The sequence below is a fragment of the Trypanosoma cruzi genome, genomic scaffold, assembly GCF_000209065.1.
Source record: "Trypanosoma cruzi strain CL Brener 1047053516835 genomic scaffold, whole genome shotgun sequence".
Lineage (NCBI taxonomy): Eukaryota > Euglenozoa > Kinetoplastea > Trypanosomatida > Trypanosomatidae > Trypanosoma > Trypanosoma cruzi.
The window spans coordinates 19,840-38,450 of NW_001849275.1; the positions used below are offsets into that span (position 1 = coordinate 19,840).

The 18,611-nt window shown below is 46.4% G+C and overlaps 10 protein-coding genes across 10 annotated transcripts, besides 25 other annotated features; all 10 read left to right on the forward strand.

Annotated features, from left to right (window-relative positions):
- Nucleotides 1-12,613: a sequence feature (heterozygous, non-Esmeraldo-like haplotype).
- Nucleotides 128-157: a microsatellite.
- Nucleotides 240-268: a microsatellite.
- Nucleotides 310-342: a microsatellite.
- Nucleotides 403-428: a microsatellite.
- Nucleotides 427-1,083, forward strand: Tc00.1047053508445.10 (rab11B GTPase, putative; the record flags this gene model as incomplete). Its single annotated transcript, XM_804197.1, has 1 exon — nt 427-1,083. One exon carries the CDS (start codon nt 427-429, stop codon nt 1,081-1,083), a length of 657 nt encoding a protein of 218 aa, XP_809290.1.
- Nucleotides 1,237-1,256: a microsatellite.
- Nucleotides 1,845-1,883: a sequence feature (AT_rich).
- Nucleotides 2,335-2,370: a microsatellite.
- On the forward strand, nt 2,634-3,257 carry Tc00.1047053508445.20 (iron superoxide dismutase, putative; the record flags this gene model as incomplete). Its single annotated transcript, XM_804198.1, has 1 exon — nt 2,634-3,257. The coding sequence occupies one exon, from the start codon at nt 2,634-2,636 to the stop codon at nt 3,255-3,257; it is 624 nt and encodes a 207-aa protein (XP_809291.1).
- Nucleotides 3,524-3,546: a microsatellite.
- Nucleotides 3,787-3,832: a sequence feature (T-rich).
- Nucleotides 4,021-4,046: a sequence feature (AT_rich).
- Nucleotides 4,274-4,342: a sequence feature (G-rich).
- Nucleotides 4,487-4,527: a sequence feature (T-rich).
- Tc00.1047053508445.30 (protein kinase, putative) lies at nt 4,557-6,308 on the forward strand (the record flags this gene model as incomplete). Its single annotated transcript, XM_804199.1, has 1 exon — nt 4,557-6,308. The coding sequence occupies one exon, from the start codon at nt 4,557-4,559 to the stop codon at nt 6,306-6,308; it is 1,752 nt and encodes a 583-aa protein (XP_809292.1).
- Nucleotides 7,047-7,088: a sequence feature (T-rich).
- Nucleotides 7,823-7,846: a microsatellite.
- On the forward strand, nt 7,971-8,450 carry Tc00.1047053508445.40 (hypothetical protein, conserved; the record flags this gene model as incomplete). Its single annotated transcript, XM_804200.1, has 1 exon — nt 7,971-8,450. One exon carries the CDS (start codon nt 7,971-7,973, stop codon nt 8,448-8,450), a length of 480 nt encoding a protein of 159 aa, XP_809293.1.
- Nucleotides 8,667-8,687: a microsatellite.
- On the forward strand, nt 9,013-9,429 carry Tc00.1047053508445.50 (hypothetical protein, conserved; the record flags this gene model as incomplete). The annotated part of the gene is made up of 1 exon (XM_804201.1): nt 9,013-9,429. One exon carries the CDS (start codon nt 9,013-9,015, stop codon nt 9,427-9,429), a length of 417 nt encoding a protein of 138 aa, XP_809294.1.
- Nucleotides 9,492-11,447, forward strand: Tc00.1047053508445.60 (hypothetical protein, conserved; the record flags this gene model as incomplete). The annotated part of the gene is made up of 1 exon (XM_804202.1): nt 9,492-11,447. One exon carries the CDS (start codon nt 9,492-9,494, stop codon nt 11,445-11,447), a length of 1,956 nt encoding a protein of 651 aa, XP_809295.1.
- Nucleotides 11,884-12,639, forward strand: Tc00.1047053508445.70 (hypothetical protein, conserved; the record flags this gene model as incomplete). Its single annotated transcript, XM_804203.1, has 1 exon — nt 11,884-12,639. The coding sequence occupies one exon, from the start codon at nt 11,884-11,886 to the stop codon at nt 12,637-12,639; it is 756 nt and encodes a 251-aa protein (XP_809296.1).
- Nucleotides 12,614-12,859: a sequence feature (haploid, non-Esmeraldo-like haplotype).
- Nucleotides 12,773-12,812: a microsatellite.
- Nucleotides 12,860-18,611: a sequence feature (areas not merged during assembly with more than two copies in the genome that could not be assigned to a particular haplotype).
- Nucleotides 12,907-14,379, forward strand: Tc00.1047053508445.80 (hypothetical protein, conserved; the record flags this gene model as incomplete). Its single annotated transcript, XM_804204.1, has 1 exon — nt 12,907-14,379. The coding sequence occupies one exon, from the start codon at nt 12,907-12,909 to the stop codon at nt 14,377-14,379; it is 1,473 nt and encodes a 490-aa protein (XP_809297.1).
- Nucleotides 14,736-14,759: a sequence feature (AT_rich).
- On the forward strand, nt 14,872-16,698 carry Tc00.1047053508445.90 (hypothetical protein, conserved; the record flags this gene model as incomplete). The annotated part of the gene is made up of 1 exon (XM_804205.1): nt 14,872-16,698. One exon carries the CDS (start codon nt 14,872-14,874, stop codon nt 16,696-16,698), a length of 1,827 nt encoding a protein of 608 aa, XP_809298.1.
- Nucleotides 16,735-16,763: a sequence feature (AT_rich).
- Nucleotides 16,933-16,967: a microsatellite.
- Nucleotides 16,967-17,004: a microsatellite.
- Nucleotides 17,028-17,083: a sequence feature (T-rich).
- Nucleotides 17,173-17,207: a microsatellite.
- Nucleotides 17,414-18,611, forward strand: Tc00.1047053508445.99 (pumilio/PUF RNA binding protein 7, putative; the record flags this gene model as incomplete). Its single annotated transcript, XM_804206.1, has 1 exon — nt 17,414-18,611. A coding segment is annotated over one exon (1,198 nt), but the record flags the coding sequence as incomplete, so codon positions are not given.

Genomic DNA, 18,611 nt, shown 5'->3' on the forward strand with positions numbered 1-18,611 from the left:
TTTGAACTTTTTGACTGACTGGCGGAGAAATTGAACAAGTGTTTTTTTGTCTCTTTTTCCCCCCTCCCCCTTTTCTGATTTACTTCTCGTCTTGTTTTTCTTTTCTTTTCACTGAATGACATTCTCCTTTTTTTTTTTTTTTTTTTTTTTTTTTTTTATGAGAGAGAGAGAGAGTGTGTGTGTGTGTGACGGTAGAAACGAAGAGGGTTGACTTTTTTTACATAAAAGAAACTACTAATAAAAAAAAAAAAAAAAAAAAGAAGGAAAAGGGTTTCTGGCCATTCCGTGGCGTGGAGACGAGGTTCCTCGTTTTTTCTTTTTTTTTTTTCCTTTTTTTTTTTTCTAAATTGCTATTGTGTTTGTCTTGTGTAGACATACCGGTGTGGACAAATAAATACATTAATATATATATATACATACATATATATGCCTCTGAAGATAAAGAAGGTAGTGGATAACAAACCGGATGAGGCCAGGAAGCCTGTAAAACTTATTCTTCTTGGCGACAGCGCTGTTGGGAAATCGAAGCTGGTGGAGCGCTTTTTGATGCAGCGCTACATTCCGGTACAAATGTCTACATACGCTCTGACTTTGTACCGCTACGACTTTATCAGTGAAGATGATGAAGCAGTAGATGTGGACATTTGGGATACGGCAGGGCAAGAACGCTTTTCAACGATGCACCCCGCGTATTATCATGAGGCTCACGCATGCATTTTGGTTTTTGACGTGACGCGGAAGGCAACGTACAAAAATTTGGAGAAGTGGCTTAGTGAAATGCGCAATTACCGGGAACATATTCCCTGCGTTGTGGCATGTAATAAGATAGACACGGATCCATCCGTGGTGTCAAAGGCCTTTGCGTTTGTAGAAAAGCATAAACTTACATTACATTACGTATCTGCTGCAGACGGGACCAATGTTGTGCGGCTCTTTGAGACGGCTATTTTAGAGGCCGTAAAGTACCAGAAGAGCCCCAAAAATGAGGATTTTATGGCGCAGGTACTCGGAATTATAAAGGAAGGAGAACGAAAGGACGAAGCAGCGACAGCTGCTCCCCAAGGCGGTACCACTGCAGATTAAAATAGGAAGTCTTTGTGGTAGCGGCGGTATGGGATGTGGTTGGATGTTCTCTGTGCAGTTTTTTATGCCTTTTTTGACATTTTCATTTCGCTCTTGTTGTTTTTCCTTCCTATAATACGCGGAGTGGGAATTGACGGCGTTTGGATATATAAATTTTTTTTTTTTTTTTTTTTGGGGGGGGGGGGGGGGGGTTGTGCGCATGCCTGGTGGTGAACGCTTGCTTGTATTCTGGCCGTTTCTTTTTGTTTACTGATGTGTGGGGCCAGAGGGGGGTTGCGCTGTCTATCCAGGCGACCTTAGTCGCCCTCATCGTTGTTTCTGAAGTCCTTTTGCGTTGTGCGGTGTGTACCCTTCTTCATTGGGCGTGGAATAAGCCGCACTGATATTGAGGGGAGGGGAACAGAGGAGGCGGCGGGGGGCTGCATTTTTTTTTTGTCTTGTTTTTGTTTATGTGGCGGCAGAGACATGAAATGGGCGGGAAAAACACACGTGCACGGATCCAGCGAGAGAATACATGTCGAGAAAAGGAAAAGAACGAAAAAAGAAAAAATGAAGCAAATGACAAAACCAAGAGTGAAGGGGACAGTCGCCCCCCCTCTTTTTTTTTCCCCCCCCCCTTTTCTTTACAAATTCAAGCACACACGCACGCAAAAAAAAAAAAAAAAAAAGGTGGTTAAGGAAAAACAGCAAAAAAGTGCAGTGTAATTTATTTGCAAGATATCGTGTGAAAAAGGAGTATGATGATCAGAAAAAGGGGTGGGAAAAAAATATTTATGGTATATATATATTTATATATATATGTGTGTTTGTGTGTGTGTGCCCATCAATATGAAGGAGGGGGAAACGGCGCCGGATGAGGTGTTCATATGCCGTTTCTGTGCGTCTTATTCATTGAAGAGCCGCACTGCTTTTACCGTCTGCTATCGCAGCGGCTGTGCGGGGTGCTACGACAGGGAGGACGAGGAGGAAAGAGAAGCAATTTTTTAATTCTTTTCTCTGTTGTTTTTATCATCCTGTGATGATGGAGGCCTTGAAAGGAGAAACAGCCCGCCGGTGCTCACTGCGGCGTCGCCTTTTTTTTTTTTCTTTCTGTGGACGCATTCGCAGTAAAGAGATGGATAGTACCGGGTGCAGGCGACGCTTTCATTTCAATGAGGGCACAATTCATCGGTGTGTGGGGCGGGCTCCCACGGTATGAGGGCGTTGCGTGCATCCTTGGAGCACCAGTTGCAGTGCATCTCCGGTCTTCTGTTTCCTTTTTTTTTTTTTTTTTTTTTTTTTTTTTTTGAGGGGAAGGGCTTTCGCACAAAAAAACGTGTACTACGAATGAGGGAAGAACAACTGCAACAAAAACGAAGATGTTTGGAATCTTGAATACATGAAGAACGGTTTTTTTCTTTTTTTTCTCTCTCCTTTCTTCCTTTCATTAAAAGGCTCTGAGGGGTGGATTCTTTCTTTTTTTTTTTGCTGGGCCCTTAGGAAAAAAAAAGGGGGAGAGGGGGCTGTCTTCTTGCGGTGTCTACGAGAAGTCTAAAAGTGCATCAGCGTCTATGGTCTTCAGCATTCCTCCGCTCCCATGGGGCTACGATGGGCTTGCGGCAAAAGGCCTCTCAAAGCAGCAGGTGACGCTCCACTACGACAAGCACCATCAGGGGTATGTGACGAAACTCAACGCCGCGGCGCAGACAAACTCCGCGCTTGCAACGAAGAGCATCGAGGAGATCATCAGGACGGAGAAAGGCCCCATCTTCAACCTTGCGGCGCAGATTTTTAACCACACGTTCTACTGGGAGAGCATGTGTCCTAATGGGGGTGGCGAGCCGACGGGAAAAGTTGCCGACGAGATCAACGCTTCATTTGGCAGTTTTGCGAAGTTCAAGGAGGAGTTTACAAACGTGGCTGTGGGCCACTTCGGCTCGGGTTGGGCGTGGCTTGTGAAGGACACCAATACCGGCAAACTGAAAGTCTACCAGACGCATGACGCGGGATGTCCACTGACAGAGCCCAACTTGAGGCCTCTCCTTACATGCGATGTATGGGAGCATGCGTACTACGTGGACTACAAGAACGACCGTGCGGCATATGTGCAGACCTTTTGGAACGTTGTCAACTGGAAGAACGTGGAACAGCGTCTTAGTGAGACTGGGTACGTGCATTTGCGGAGTTATTTGTAGTTGCATCTCCACAACCATACCTCTAATTTTTCTCTCTTCACGCACGAATGCATCATGTGTTGTAAGGGCTTTGGTGGAATGAGGACGGTTTTTTTTTCCTTTGCGGCCACTGTTTATCTTAATTTCTTGTTTTTGCTGTTGACTAACAGAAATGAATGACAAAACGAAGAGATGAGGGACGAGTGATAGGGATTTTTTATTATTTTTTATTCCTGCACCACTTTTTTCAATGTTTTTGGCGTTAGCACTACCTGGATGTTTTTTTTTTGTTGTTGTTGTTGTTGCTGTTAATTGGCTGCATGTAAACTCCTTTGAAAGTATTTTTCCCTTTGAAGAGGAAAAAAGAAAAAAAGATACGGGAGAAAGCAAGAATTCATGGTGTAAAACGACACGTGCAGTGGCACTAAAGGATTCTTTGCTTCTCTTTACTTCTCTTTTCTCTCTCTCTCTCTCGCTTGTGCCTGGGCGTGGTATTGCCTGGTTGTATGTATGTATATATGGATACTTATGTGCATGTATTTAAAAAAAATTTTATTTTTTTTTTATTTGTCTCTTTTACTTTTTCTTTTTCTTTTAACGCTGCACTGGGCGTACATTGAGGAATTTGCTTTGCGGACCAATTTTGGGTGGGGAGGCGTGTTGTGCCAGAGCATAAAGAAGTATTTTTGGCAGTTTTTAGCACTTACACAAAGGGATAAAACAAATATTTCTTTCAAGTAGACCGAGCACGTCTGTTTACCCTTTTTTCTCTCCCCGTCTGCGGTTTTTTTATTTTTTATTTTTTTATTTGGGGTTTGTCGAAGGCGGCGGAAAAAAGAAAAAAGAAACACAAAAAAATTGGGCGAGAGGGGAAAGCGGAAAATTAATAAAACCGGCCTCATTTTAACCAAAAAGCGGCTGAGTTCAGCAGAATTGGGGGGAGAAGAAGAACGGTTTGCAAGAGGGAAAAAAGGGGGGACGGAGAAATACAAACAAACACACACAAAAAAGAAAAAAGAAAAAAGGAGGTGACACATAGGCAGAGAAGGGGGGGAGGGGGAGGGGGAAGGGAAACGTAGAAAGGAAAGGGGACGTGGATAGGAGGGTCCAGTAGGATTAAACCAAAATATTGATACGACTCGTATAGAGTGTTTTGGGAAGGAGAGTACGCAAGTCTGACAACTTGTCATTCCACGGCCTTCATTGGGTATTTGTACACATAAACAAACATACACATTTCAACTTGGGGCTTTTTTCTTTACTGTGTTTTTTTTTTTTTTTCCTTTTTTTTGGTTGAACTGCCATTGACATCTTGGATTGATGGGCAACGGTGCCGTAAAGCTGCGGACGGATATGCATGGCGACGTGCCGATGGGCAGTCTAAATGAGGATGACATTAATGATGACGCGGTAACATCAGTAATAACGTTGCCAAAATGCGCCAGGGAACAAAAGATGGACGGAAGTGATGACATGCGCCCTATTCCTATTGGAGAAGGTGAGGAAAAAGTCAAAGGTTCATATCGTTCCGAACCTGTTTCTTTAGATGAAGTCTTGGGACCTGCCGACAGCGTAAAGGCGCGGTACCGAAAGAATAAAGCAATTGGTAAAGGGGCATTTGGTGAGGCTTATATTGTTGAGCGCAACCCACTGTATCCAATTCCATCCCCCAAAAAAGCAGCGGGAGGGAAAGGCGATTCCGAAATAAAAAAAAGAGCTGGTGATGATGCAACCCGTTTATTTGTAGCTAAAGTGATGGATTTGACTTCAATGTCACCAAATGACAGACGATACGCTCAAACTGAAATTATGTGTCTTGCCTGTAATCATCATTTTGCAATCATACAGTACTATGAGCACTTTTTTATCGATGATGAGGATGAGACAATTATAATTATAACAGAGTTTGCGGATGGGGGGGATCTCTACCGCACCCTCCACAATGAGTCTTCGGAGTTTTGTCTTTCAGAGACAGAAGCCGGAATTTATTTTGTGCAGTTGTTACTTGGTCTTGACCACGTTCATCGTCGTCGTATGATCCATCGTGATGTAAAGACGGCGAATATTTTCTTGACCACGCGTGGTTTTTTGAAGCTTGGTGATTTTGGCTTTTCACAGCAGTACGACAGCACCGTCTCGAACCCAATAGCCTGCACATTTCTTGGCACAAGCTACTATCTCGCCCCAGAGATGTGGCGCGAGCAGCGTTATGGCAAAAAAGCAGATATCTGGGCGGCTGGAATAGTTCTGTGTGAACTTTTGGGGAAACGGCGGCCTTTCGAAGCGGACTCCATTCCCAAAATGAAGGAACTTGTTCTCTCTGGTGCCATGTGGCTTCCCCCTGTACTTCCTGAAAACGCCGGCGTCTCAGAGGAGGAGCGTCAAGCCCAGAAAAAGATGGGCTACATATCCAGAGAGATGAGGGAGTTCCTGGAGTTCATTTTGCAGCAGGACCCTGAGAAACGGCCAAGCGCTTCCCAACTTCTCAAAACACCATTGATGCAGCATTATCTGTGTTTACTTAAGAAACGTGTGGATCGTATGATTGCATTGGATGACGAAATGGAGAGTAATTACAAGGCAAATCCCGCGGGGTTTGCGGGTTCATTGCCCGAATATAATATTTCCCTGGAGGTCCGGGCACTGGTTATGAGCGGAATAGCGGAGGGCGAGGCGGTGATCAACTTTGAGACGGAACGGGAGATGGCAACAAGCACCACGCCTCGTATTGAAAGCATAGTTTACAAGGAGACAGCTGGTAGTCAATGGAAAGAACGTTACCTCATTCTCGCCGATGGGTTTTTAACAATGACACTTGCGAAGGGGAAAATGGCGGCGGGCTCTGGCGAACGCAGTAAGAAAGTCCCGCTCCAAGCAATTAGAGCCGTCGCACCAGTTGTTTTGGATGTTCCAGTCTTAGCTGAATCGAGCGGGGAATCTGGTCCGTTTCACGTAAAGTTTGCCTTTGCCATATCTACACAAAATGCACATTCTATTGTATTTGCAACCCGGACCGAGCAGGAACGTGATCAGTGGCTGTCCACGATGATTGTAGCGTTGAAAATGGATTAGACAACCTTTTTTTTCCCTTAAATTGTGTGTTTTTACGTTTCTTTTTTCTGACAGTATTAAATTTTTCATTGTTCGCTTGCATCTGTGCATTCCTAATTCATTTTTTACTTTTGCTTGTGTATCTGTGATCATGTTTTGGATATATTGCGGAAAACTTCTGTTACCTTCTTTTTTTTTGTTGTTGTTGTTGCTTTTTGTGTTTTGCGTGCGACACGCATTGCCTCGCCCGTTTTGTTGAACTAGGAAACGCTTATATATCTATCTATCTATATTTGCTTTACCCCTTCTTGTTTTTTTTTTTTTTTCTAATTCTGTTTATATTGCTTTGGTTGTGTTCCTGCGTTGTTGTACCGGTGCTGCTTGAGAGAACCCCGTTGATTTGTAAATGGGTGTGTGCTGTGTCTTTTGTCTCACTTTTCTGGAGGTTTCTGAGCAGTTTGCTGTTTTCCTCTTGTCGATTCTCGGAGACAGGGGTGAGATAATGAAGGGGGGAAAGTAAAAAAGGAAAAGGAAAAATAAAAAGATATTTAAGATGCATGATAATGACGTGGCCTCCACCGATGTTGTCTTTGGAAAATGTGCTGGCGGAAGTTGAGGATCCTCACGTATCGACGCAGGTGTAATTAATGTGCGTTTTTTGACTTGCTTTTTTGTTGTTGTTGTTCATTTGTTTTTTTAAACATTTACTGCTGTTACGAATGCAGCCGATCATTCCCGTGAACGTGTGGTATGAGGCGGTTTTTTGGCTTTTTTTTCCCCCTCTTTTTTTTTTTTTTTTTTGATGTGTGTAGATGCCTTAAAAAATTCTTTTTTGTTTTCTCCTGTGTTTTTTTTTTTCTACCTGGTAACATTAGGATTCAACGGTGATGTCACCGAATGGCGAATGGGTTGCCGTGTGAATAGTAAACGTTTTTCTTTCTTTTTTTTTTTTGGTTCCGTCATTCCCCCCGCTAATTTGTTATGGAAATACGTTATTAACGTCATTTTGGGCTGCCACATTGTGGGTGGGTGGGTGGCTTTGGCTGCACTCGTGCCCCTTATTGTGCGGGGAGGGTTTTTCTTTTGCGGAGGTGCAGGCAGTGGAGAATGAGGGGGAAAAGAATGGGTGCATTTGCAACACCCTTCTTGACAGAAAGGCCCACAGCCAATCAGAGGGCACGCCACGGCCGTGTTGGCTCCTATCCCAGTGCGCAAATGCTTCGTTTTATTGCGTGGTGTTTTTTGATGAACACAAATTGAGGTTTCGGTTCGAGAAGAGGGTCTGGGATACAGGGGGGTTTCGTTGAGAAAACATGCTGCGCCAACGGAAGCAACTCCAACGCCAGTTTGGGTGCGTGGGTGTCTCCGGTGGGACGTTGTTTGAATTTGAGGGAGAATATGTTTTACTTCCGAAGTGTGTGTGGGAGGGTGAGTGTGAGGCTGCAGGTTCTTGTCTTCAGACTTTGAGAGGGGGAGACGACACCGTGTGAGATGCCGAACAACAAGAGGGTAGCGACTACAACATTTAATTGTAACTTTCTTTCTTTTTTTCTTTCTTTATGCTACGCAGCATTTTTTTTTTTTTATCGCGTTTGAGGGGCCTGGGGAGGCAAGTAGTTGGTCTAAGAGAGCAGGTAAAATACCGGAACAATAAAGGAGGACGTTTTTGTTTCAACACTTCATATGGATCGGAGCGCCGCAAAGCGTGCCGGGAACTCGCAGGGATCGACGGCGGTTTATCAGCGTGGAAAGGACGATGAAAGCCTATGGGATGACGCTGAGCTCATCCGACTGTGGAACATGCAATTGGAGAAGAAGAAGGAGGAGGATGCCGCACCGCAGCTTGATGAACTCCGCCCTCTTTCATCGGATGACGATAGCATGATCGCCTCTCTCTCAGGGGAGGATATGACGGAGACGTCCTCTTCGTCAACACCTCTGCCCAACACTGCAAAGAAGGTAGTTCCCCCTGTTGCTGACACAGGCGCATTCGGTTTAGACTCTTCACCACTGCAGCAGGACGGAATGAGGGGTTTGCCGGCTGAGATTCAACGTGTGGCATCTGCGTACTATCGCGCGGGATATGAGGCCGGATATTTTGTTGGCCGGAGGGAGAAAGTAGCCAACAAAACCAACCCTAAAAAGCGAAGGGGCAAAAAATAGAGAGGCGTGGAGGAACATGGGAGGAAAGGTGGGAAGGCGTTTTTTTTTTTTTTTTGACTATTCGTTGTTTCTTTTCGGTGTGTTCTCTGGAACGAAGATGTCACGTGACGTCGGTGGTTTTAATCCGTTGCGGTTGACGCGTATCCGTGAGCCCCGGCCGTGCCTCGAGGAATTTGTGATGGAGCGGCAAATACATGTGTGTTTTGTGTCCTTCACATTATTATTATTATTATTATTTCCTGTTATTTGAAGGTTCTTATCACCCTCACACCAAAAATAATATCTCGTACTGCCTCCGTTGATATTCAAGTGAATTACGGCCTTTGGAGTTTTGATTATTATCATTGTTGTTATTAATTCTTTTTTATGTTGGGCTTTTGCTTTTTAGCTTTTGTTTCTTTTCCACGTGGCTGATTGCTGCGCGTGTGACTGCCTTTTTGGGTATTACCGGAGAGGGAACACGCTGTGAGCCGCGCTTCGCCCCGGGGTTTCTCCCGAAGGAGACGCGGACACATCCATCCATTCACACAACACTTCCAACAATAATTTAGTTGCTGCAATCATGCGGGGTAATCGCCTTGCGAGGCGCGGGGATCCAATGAAGACCCGTTCCCAGCGCCGCAAGGAGCGCCGCGAGAGGATTAGTAGGACGAATCGAGCCCAGCGAGAAAAGAAGCGTGTCGCTCGATTCACCGCGCGGAAATGCATGAGGGAAGAGGACCAACATATGACGGCCATTATGGAGTCGTACGCCAGGCGTCGCAAGGCGGAGCGGGATGCTGAACGAGCGGCACGACAAAAAGAAGAAACGGAAGGGTGGGAGGCTGTCTCGCATCCAGGTGGAAAGGCGGTGGGGCAGATTTCAACAGCGACGACGAAGAGCCCGCTGCGGCACCACCCAGTGCGAGCTGTGCCATCCACTCAAAAAAGGGTGGTGGTGCGTGGGCAACCGAAGGTGTTAACACGCTCATTGTACTAAATTTCCGGCCCTTCTTTTGGGCTGCAAAAACAATTGTGGTAATCTCATTCGTTTCATTATGGATGGTGATAAACCGGAACCTCGGGGTTTACCCTACTGTTTTTGTATGTGTTTGTTTACCCATCTTTAGGATTTCCCCTTCCGTTTTTCTCGTTTTTGATTTGTTTTTTCTTTTGCCTCTTCTGAATTTATTAAAAGGTAGAATTTACCCCTTTCTTTTTTTATTTTCGGCTTTGTGTAGACAATTAACATTTATGGCGGTGAATGGCAGCGGTGATTATTACCATGGCCTTCGCATTTATCCCTTGCGCGATGTGCTCTCACGTGTGCCCCTGCCCTCTCTCTGCCCGCTGTCGGGAGTGTCACAGAAGTGGCGCTGTGTTATTGTTCCAAAAATTCAGGAGGCGAAGTCGCAAGACGCGGCAGAAGAAGAAATTCTACGGTTTCTCGACAAGAATATTCCTTGTCTTCTTGGTCGGTGGCGTAGCGCTCCCGTTCACAGCGCTGTTGGCAGAGATGGCATGAAGTTTGTGAGGGATCCGCGCTGGAACACATTTCCCAAGCCAAAAATAGCGTTCAAGGCGGGCTGGGCCGGTCCTGGCACTCGTATGGAGTCACCCGAGTACCACCAGCTTGTTTCCTCCTTTGGTGAAATATTTGATCACAGGGATGCGACATCACCGCAGAGAAGGAAAGAACCCGAAGTTCATGTGGATGACAATGAATTGGAGGAGGTTTTGGATGATGTCTCGGCGCCGAACATTCTAAACTTGCAACTTTTTCATCGCCAAGATACTTCCATCTGCCCACCGATTCCAGTGCTGGGAGAAAAATTGATCTGGCCCCTGTTTTTGGAGGATGGTGCTACTTGTGACAATGCAATGCGCCTGTCGCAGCGTGGCGCAGTGACATGGTGGCACCTTGATGACTCGGGGGAATTTGTGGAACAAACTGCGTTGTCCCTGTGCGTTTCGGAGCACACGGTGACTCCTCCTCCGTTGGCAAATTTGCCACAGAGCCAACTGGCATACTTTGAATCCATTGACCGGGAATTATTCAGTGTGGATGAGTTACCAGGGTGTGTTCCCGTGAAGCTTTTTCTGTATGGACCAAAGGAAAGCTACGATTGGTTTATGCACGATGATGAGTCAAGTACTTCAGGGAAGGTGGCGGCATTAAACATATTTGCCACACCAGATGAGGCGCTTCCAAATGATGCGACGCTTTTGCCGATTATTCACGTGGCTGTCTTGGAAAGTGGCGGTCGTCCACTTATTTCTCCTCCGAACATTCCCCACATTGTGATCACCCTCAATGACTGTGTCATGGTCGAGCAACGCCGAATTGCCTACCTTTTTTTGGATGAAGTATCTTACTTTTTGCAGAAGTGCGCCTTTTGGAGTGGAAACCCGATCATATATGATCACATTGAAAAGGAGCTACAAGATGAATCTTTTGTTGCTGGGCAACTTATTCCCAGTATGATGCGTCTGTTCCAGGAACATGATGCTCTTAATCCATACGACGAAATTATTAGACGCCGCGTAGTCACGTCGCTTTTAACCATTGCCAAACATGAGAAACACTACAACCTGTCGCCGGACTCTAGACGCTCACTGGAGACTTTACTCTGTGGCGGCAGCGCAGAGATGAGTGCCATCCTTCAGCAGTTGACTTTGTACGGAATGCGTGTCGTTTCCCTTGAGGAGCGCTTGAAAGGGTACTGGGATGTGCAGCAGTATTGGCCGAAGCCTGGATGCGTACTGAAGGCTCCGCTAGTGACACCGCCACATTTGCTTTCAAGGGATCTTATGGCGAAGGGTCACGGTGTCGATTGGTTTCTCCCTGTTGTCTACGTCTCGTCCTCGCCTGTGTTTGGATCAGAGAAGACTGCGATGGAGGATGTCGCTGCTGAGTACTTCTCTATGGCAGGGCTTGCGAGGAGGCGAGGCGATCTGCTGGCCTTTCTCCGGACACATGGGAAAGAGAGAGACGAGCTACTGGACGAGCTGTTTTGATGGTGCTTTTGCCCTTTTTCTGTGCTTCTCTAGATGACAGTTGGGAGAATATTTTTGTTGATGCTTATTTTTTCTGGGGCTGCGTATCTGTGGATTATTTTGTGTTGCCTCTTTCTTGTTGTGTATTTGCGTGTTGATCCCTCATGCGACGCATCCAAACAAAAACACCGATTAAAGAAGGAGGCTTTCTCTCCTGAAGGCAGACGACTGGCGAATAAGGCGAAATTAAGGCGAGAAATAGCAGCGGAAGGTTGCCAGTGTCACCACCGTATCATTTACAATTTTTTTTTTTTGTGGATCCTGCCGAAAACGGTCGTTTTTTCTTTTTTTTTCTGTTTTCTTTGCGTCGCTGGGATTTGTCTGCTGATATTCTTTTGAAAACACACACACACATACGCACACACTCACTGACAAATGAAGTGTGTGTTGGCATTTCATGGAAGAGCCGTCGAAATTTAGTTTAGTGAATAGGTGCCACTGCGCGGATGCCGGCAATGCTTTGTCGTTGGACCGCTCCTTTGACTTCGCCACGTCAGAGGAGATTGTTCCCATTCCTGTCCATGAGGTGGAGTTGCGACAGGCCACTTATCGCCGTCATGGGAATGTGCCGCATGATGTTTCCTTGCATGAGTTTGTGGCGATGTTGGGTATCAATTGGGAGGACACACTTAACCCCAACACAAAATCGAGTTGCTTGGAACATGACGCGTCCATAAGGGAATACTACGGCGACTCCGATGATGAGGCGTACAGAATTTTTCAGGAGAAGATGGAACACTTCATCATGCGGGATGCGTGGCTAAAAGGCAATCATTTCATTGAAAAGAACATATTGGAGGACTACGTACGGCTAAAGCGATTTGAGAACGACGCACTTGAACTTTTGTATTCCAATGACGAGGACTCTATTATGGCGTTGGAGGCACGGATGTACTCGGAGGTGCAATCGGAGGCACACATGGAGTCTTTGCGGAAGTACCGAGATGGTCACTCCTCGAGACGACTGACGAAGCGTCTCACCTTTGAACTCTGCCGAATGAATTCTGACGAGTCGTGGGGTGTGAACGCGGACTGTGATCGAGAGGGTGTACTGGCGAATTCTCCACCGCATCGACAATGGAGAGGGAAATCATACAAGGAACATTATATGAAGATGTATAAAGAAGCGGAACCACTTCAGGAACCGCAGTAAGGATTTTGGGTTTTACTTTTACGTTACCCTAATTACTTTTCTTTCCTTTAGAATTTTTTTTTTTTCTGTAGTCGTTTATTTTACGCACACAACCGTACTCAAAGGCGTTGTTGTAGTCATTGCTGTTCTGATGTATTATTATTATTATTATTATTATTATTATTATTATTATTTTGTCTTTTCTTCTTGTTGTTCTTGTTGTTTTTTATTTGTCTGTTTGTGTATACTTCTTTCCGTGTGCTGAAACTAAATAGAGCAGTCGAAAGGATGCGCCGCATTGTTGGTGGCGGTGCCGTGTACTTGAGACGCGGCGAAGCATTGACGGCAACGTTGTGTTTTTGCCGCGGCTACCACATGCCGGGGTGGAAGACAAAAGTAAGCACGAGGGATGCGCGGACGCGGGAGCAGCGGGAGGCAGACCGAAAGGCACGGCAGATTGAAAAACTCCCGCGGCCGCAGGCGTTGCATGACTTTCAGTACCCCTACGAGAAGACGGTTCTCAGTGACACCATGTTTCAATACCCCGTGTACGAGAACGAGCTTGACACCCCGCACCTCTTCAACATTGTACCCCCACCCGACTTCTTTATTTACTGGAATGCATCCGATTTTGAGCGGACGTCATACCCGCCGCTTCCGGATGAGGACCACCGGCTGCTTGTGCCACGCGCGGATCTGTTGGCGTGGAAAAATCACCGTCAACGCTCTCTGAAGTACCTTCGCAAACACGAGGTCCTGCCGCGCTATCTACCGCATGTGCACCAGGACGTGAACCTCTCTGTTGTTTTTCCAGGGACGTACGCCACACGGGCCCGCAAATGCGAAGAAACAGGGGAGTCGCTGCCACCGCCACCGCCCGTTAGTGAATTGACGCCTCGCAACTTCTGGATGACCGCCCACTGTGGAAATTACATTGAGCTGACAGAATTACAACATCCGCCATCTATTTTTTTCTTTGAGGAAGAGGAAGGTGAGAGAAAGGAGTCAGCCAGTGGGGCTGAATTTTACATGCTTATTATAGCCTCTCCTGATTTCCCTTATCGCGTTCCCCCTGAATCCGATGGACGGAAGGAAAAAGGTTTCTTCCTTAATTACATGGTTGCCAACCTTCCAGGAGGTGGCAATGGCCCACATGCACCCGTAGCAAAGGGTGTCGTAGTGGATACACGGGGTGCCGACAAAAAAGGCGATGTTGTGATGCCGTATGTTCCTCCATTGCCAACGGAAGACGCGGGGACAACTCGTCACTTGTGTATGCTTTTTAAGCAGTCTGATTACGCGAGTAGTTTGACCACCGTCATGGACGAAACGGAGGAAAGTTTCATTGCCCGTAGTGATTTCCGCATCCATGCACCTCACCGTGAAGGGTTTTCAGTGACGGCTAACACAACGCTTCGTGAGGTCGATGCGGTGCTTCCACCTGACCCATGTGCTGTCACATTTTTTCAAACGAAGTGGGACATTCAGGTGCAGGAGTTTTACGAGTCTCGTGGACTTCCAGAGCCGGCTGCTCCACCGGATGAGGAAATCGAGGCAATTCTTGCGTTTCATGCAAAGAAGCCATCGGAATTGCGGGTTCGTGCTCGCCACCGCCCTGATGGGTCTACAAATATTGGGGATGATCCCAATTTCTGGGGCCAGTCAGAGCCAACCATGATGGCAAACGGTTCTATGCAATCCCTTTGGTCTCGGCGAACTGCACTGGGTAGAAACGGTGTGCCCGTAACGTACCGGCGATGAGAGGTGTGCCACTGCGATAGTTGTTGTCTTCCTTTTTTTTTCTTTTCTCATTTTGCGGTGATCCCGAATTGGGGGAAAAAACAAACATCGGTGAAAAAAGGCATACACGCGAGTATACATATTTCTTGTGCCCTTCGGTGTGTTTGTGTTTGTTTGGTGCTCAGAGGTGAGGAGGGGAAAGTGAGAGAGAAAAAGACTTTACATTGGAATGTTTCTCTGATTGATCTTCCCTTCCTTTTTTCTTCTCTTTTTGCACGTTCTGGTAGATTTAATTTGGAGGACAAAATGAAATTGGCTGAGTGTATTGTTGACTTTGGTTTACAGCCTCTTTTTCTTCTTTCTTTTCTTAAACTGACTTTTTTTTAAATTTATTATAAATTCCCTTTTTTTTTCTTTTTTTCTTTTAATTAGTCTGTGCGTCTGCGCCTTAAAAAGTTGTTTCCCAAGGGGTCGCAAAGAGGCTTTGAATTTCTTTTTTTTTTTTTCTTTTTTATGCGGCGTTCACTTCTTAATTTACGCGAAGGGCAGAACTGTGGTGCGCAGGAAGAATTTAAATGCCCCATGTTGAGGCTGCCCTCGTGGGATCAGCCGGCCCTCATCAATTGGGAGCCGCTGGAGCCACCAAGCCCATACCTCCCTGTCGTGCAAAAGCGTGTGTACCCTTCTGTCGTTAGCGGTTTGGTTGGGACAGTCTCCATGTCAAGAAGCATGGAAAAAAGTGAGTTGATGAATCAGCCAGAAGCGGCTGCGGCAGAGCCATCGCACGAGATGAGGTTTGTGGAAGAAAGGGCTGCGCAGCTTCGCCTATTTAAGGAAGAAACCGAGGAGAGGGAAACCATTATTTTCTCTGAGCAACTTGAATCGACTCGCTTGTGGGTGGGTTTTCTTCGGGGCGTCAGTATCCTTCTTCAGGTAGATATTCAATCTGCAGAAGAAGATGTCCGAGGTATTTATGAGCGCGAAGAAGGCAGACAGCGCATGTGTTACATGATTGAAAAAGATACAGTCGCCCGTCTTATTCGACAACGTATGGAGGATGACATGCGGAAAAGAATTTCGAATTTGATGCCATCGTACGAGGAGGTCCGGAAGAGCATTGTTGGCGAGGAAGCCAAGGAGTTAGAGGAAATATTGGATTGGTTCAAAAAGAAGCGTCCGTTTGGAATGCGTCTTCCCATGTTCTTGGGCGGTGAACGGGGTCGAATAAACCCAAAGAAACCCGCGGGACGAAATACAAAGGCTCGTGACGGACGCCGACAGGCAAACCGTTTCTCCAAAAATCAGCCGAACGTTCACTCTGAACTGGACTCGTGGCCGGATGCTTTTCCCGAAGCCTCCTACCTGGAGGAGGGTAGGAGGGCATGGTCGTACATCAAAATGATAAAATACAGTCAAGAAAAGGGCATCTCCTCAACGGAGGATATTGAGGAGCCGGAGACGGCTGCCCGTGTGGAAATTTTTGCGCAAGAGGCGGGCGAATGGCTTTCCATTATGGCACGTTTTGTGAATGAGTACTATAAGGCAAAAAAACTGGCGCAAGAACGAGATAGGGAAGAATTGATAATGATGGAAGAGCAGCTAAAAGAAATGCAGAGGCGTGAGGCTATACTAGCGAGGCTGGAAAATGAGGCTGCTATCGACTGTGAGCAGATTATGTTAGAAGAACTAAAGGACCGAGAAAGTCAGTGGATGGAACAGGGGAATGAAGAAGACAACAACTTTGCCGAGAATGAAACTGAAGTGCGGCAGCGGCATGACCCTGCATTTGGTGCGGGCATTTGCCAACCCCAGGATTTGGGGCCGTGCACAGACGCCGTGGCACGTGATGAGGAAAACGGCTTGTGGGATATTGATTCCGAAGGGCCGCCACTGTATCCAATGTTAGGTGTCGTGTTTCTTAGTGCACTTGAACGTGACTCCTATGCAGGGCTTCGAACTCCTTTTCTTTCAGCTCTTGCAGAAGCGCAATGTATGCTCGCAGCCTGTGAGGGGCGCAGTGCAGGTATTGCAGCCGAAATTTTTGCCTCTGCCAATTGCGTGCCGTTTTGTCCGGTGTATCTTTTGCAAGGCCTTTGGTGGTCTTACACCTCCGGCCACAAGGCCAAATGCCCGGGTGTGGCAAATGACGCTGAAGAGAACGTTGCACAGCTGCACCGATTGGTGAGTCTTGAAACGGAGGCCCGGTTGGGACTTTTGATGGATCAGATGGCCGCAGCGTGGAAATTATATCAAAAAGCGGCAGAGGAGGCGAGCATTATTAGCAACACAAGCCGTGGCGAGGTCTATTATGTAGGTGTCCGTATGCCAATTGACTTTTAAGAGAGAAAGAAACAATATTGGGACAAATATATGAAGTTTATTAGTTTAATTTTTTTTTTTTTTTTGCCGCCGATGCATCAGCAGCACACTGACATCACACATTATTTTGTTGTTTGTGTTTTCTGCAAAACCTTTTTTTTTTAAATTATTTTGGCTCCGAGAATTTTTTTTTTCTTCTTTATGATGGCTTTGTAATGGAAACGATGTAAATATGTACAACTCAATGTCTGTGCCTATATATATATATATATATATATATATATATATATGTGTGTGTGTGTGTGTGCGTGTGTGTGTGTGCGTGTGGCTGAAGGAAGGCGCGCAATGTGTTTATTTATTTTGTTTCTTGTCCTTTTTTTTTTTTTGTTTTTTGTACCATTTTTTTATGCGGAATTTGTAACTGTACCACGCGTGTGTACGCACATGTACATATGCGTACATGCTTTAAGGACGCATCGGTTACTACTAATATCCTTTTATTTTGCTTTTTGTTTTTGATTTTCTTTTTGGCGAAAGGCACAGCAACATTACGGGTAATAACGAGGGAAAACATTTAATTGAGAGCAAAAGAAACAAAAGGTAGAGAGAAAGCGGTGAAACACATCTTAACGAGCAAAGAAGAAACAAGAAAAAGAGAAAAGGAAAAGTTTTCTCTTGCCCCCTCTCTCTCTCTCTCTGTGTGTGTGTGTGTGAAGGGAAGCAGCAGCAATAAATCATGCCTGGTATGCGACTGGACTTTTTGAAAAACCCTTCGCAACGGGCTGCGACTGGAAAGTCGATGCCATTGAAGCAGGTGGAGGCTGTTCTGCTGTACGGTAGGCCGGAGCAGCGGGCTAAAGTGGTGCAAAAGATCTTACCGAACGCGTATGCACTTTGTTTGAGCAAGGCATCACACCATTTGTTGCTCTCAATTCTTGCGAAGTGTGACGGGCTGATACGGGTGCAGATGCTCTACCATTTACGTCGCAAGATCAGAGATCTCTCCTTCTCCCCGGTTGGTAATACTATTGTTCAGGAGATGCTGGAGAAACTTCCTATTCAGCAAAGACGGGAGATTGCAGAGGTATTTGTTCTCAACGCCGAAGCGGATGAGTTTCGCCGTCTCTGTGAACATCCATTCGGTAACCACGTGGCACAAAAAATTATGGAGCACCCCAGTTCTCGTGAGGTGCTGGAGGAGCGTTTCGTGCCGCATATTTCCTTTCTAGCAGTACATCCATATGGGCAACGTGTGGTTGTGAAGTACATGGAATCTACCGAAGAAGGATGGCGGGCTGTTTCGAGGGCACTCTTTGGCACGGATGAGGAACGGGACGTAGAGGAGGGCAAAATTGCTCTTCTGTTTCAACCCCTTGACGACAATATGACGGTATCTGCGCTTTTAAGGCATCCACTGGTTTCTGTCTCTGTGAAGGATGCTATTTGCGCCCACCTTTGCGAGTACGCAGCTGAATATTTGAATTCGAGGAAGGAGACATCTGCTGCCACTGCCGCGGCCCAAGCGGAGGAGGATGAATTCCCCCTGCCCGATTTTGGGTACGCCAAATTGAAAAAGGACGAGGCCAAACACGATTTTCCGCGCCACTATCACGCCTACGTGACAGTGTTTGGGTACGGCGATATTGCGCAAAGGAAGGAAATGTGGGAAAGTTTACGCTCTGTCACCGGCCTGATTGAACGCATTGTTTCACACAAGACAGCCGTTGCTATAGCGGTCGCTGCATTCAAGACACTCCCAGAAAGCCAAGAAAGTCTTTGGGCGGCGACCACGATGATGCCAAACGGGACGGTAATTGACGTAATTCAATTGGCACGAGACCCCGCGCGCACCATGCTGCTTCGTGCGATGATAGAGTCTTGTGGCTATTTACTAACCGCAGACCAGAGAAAACGCCTGGCGGGGGCTGCACTTG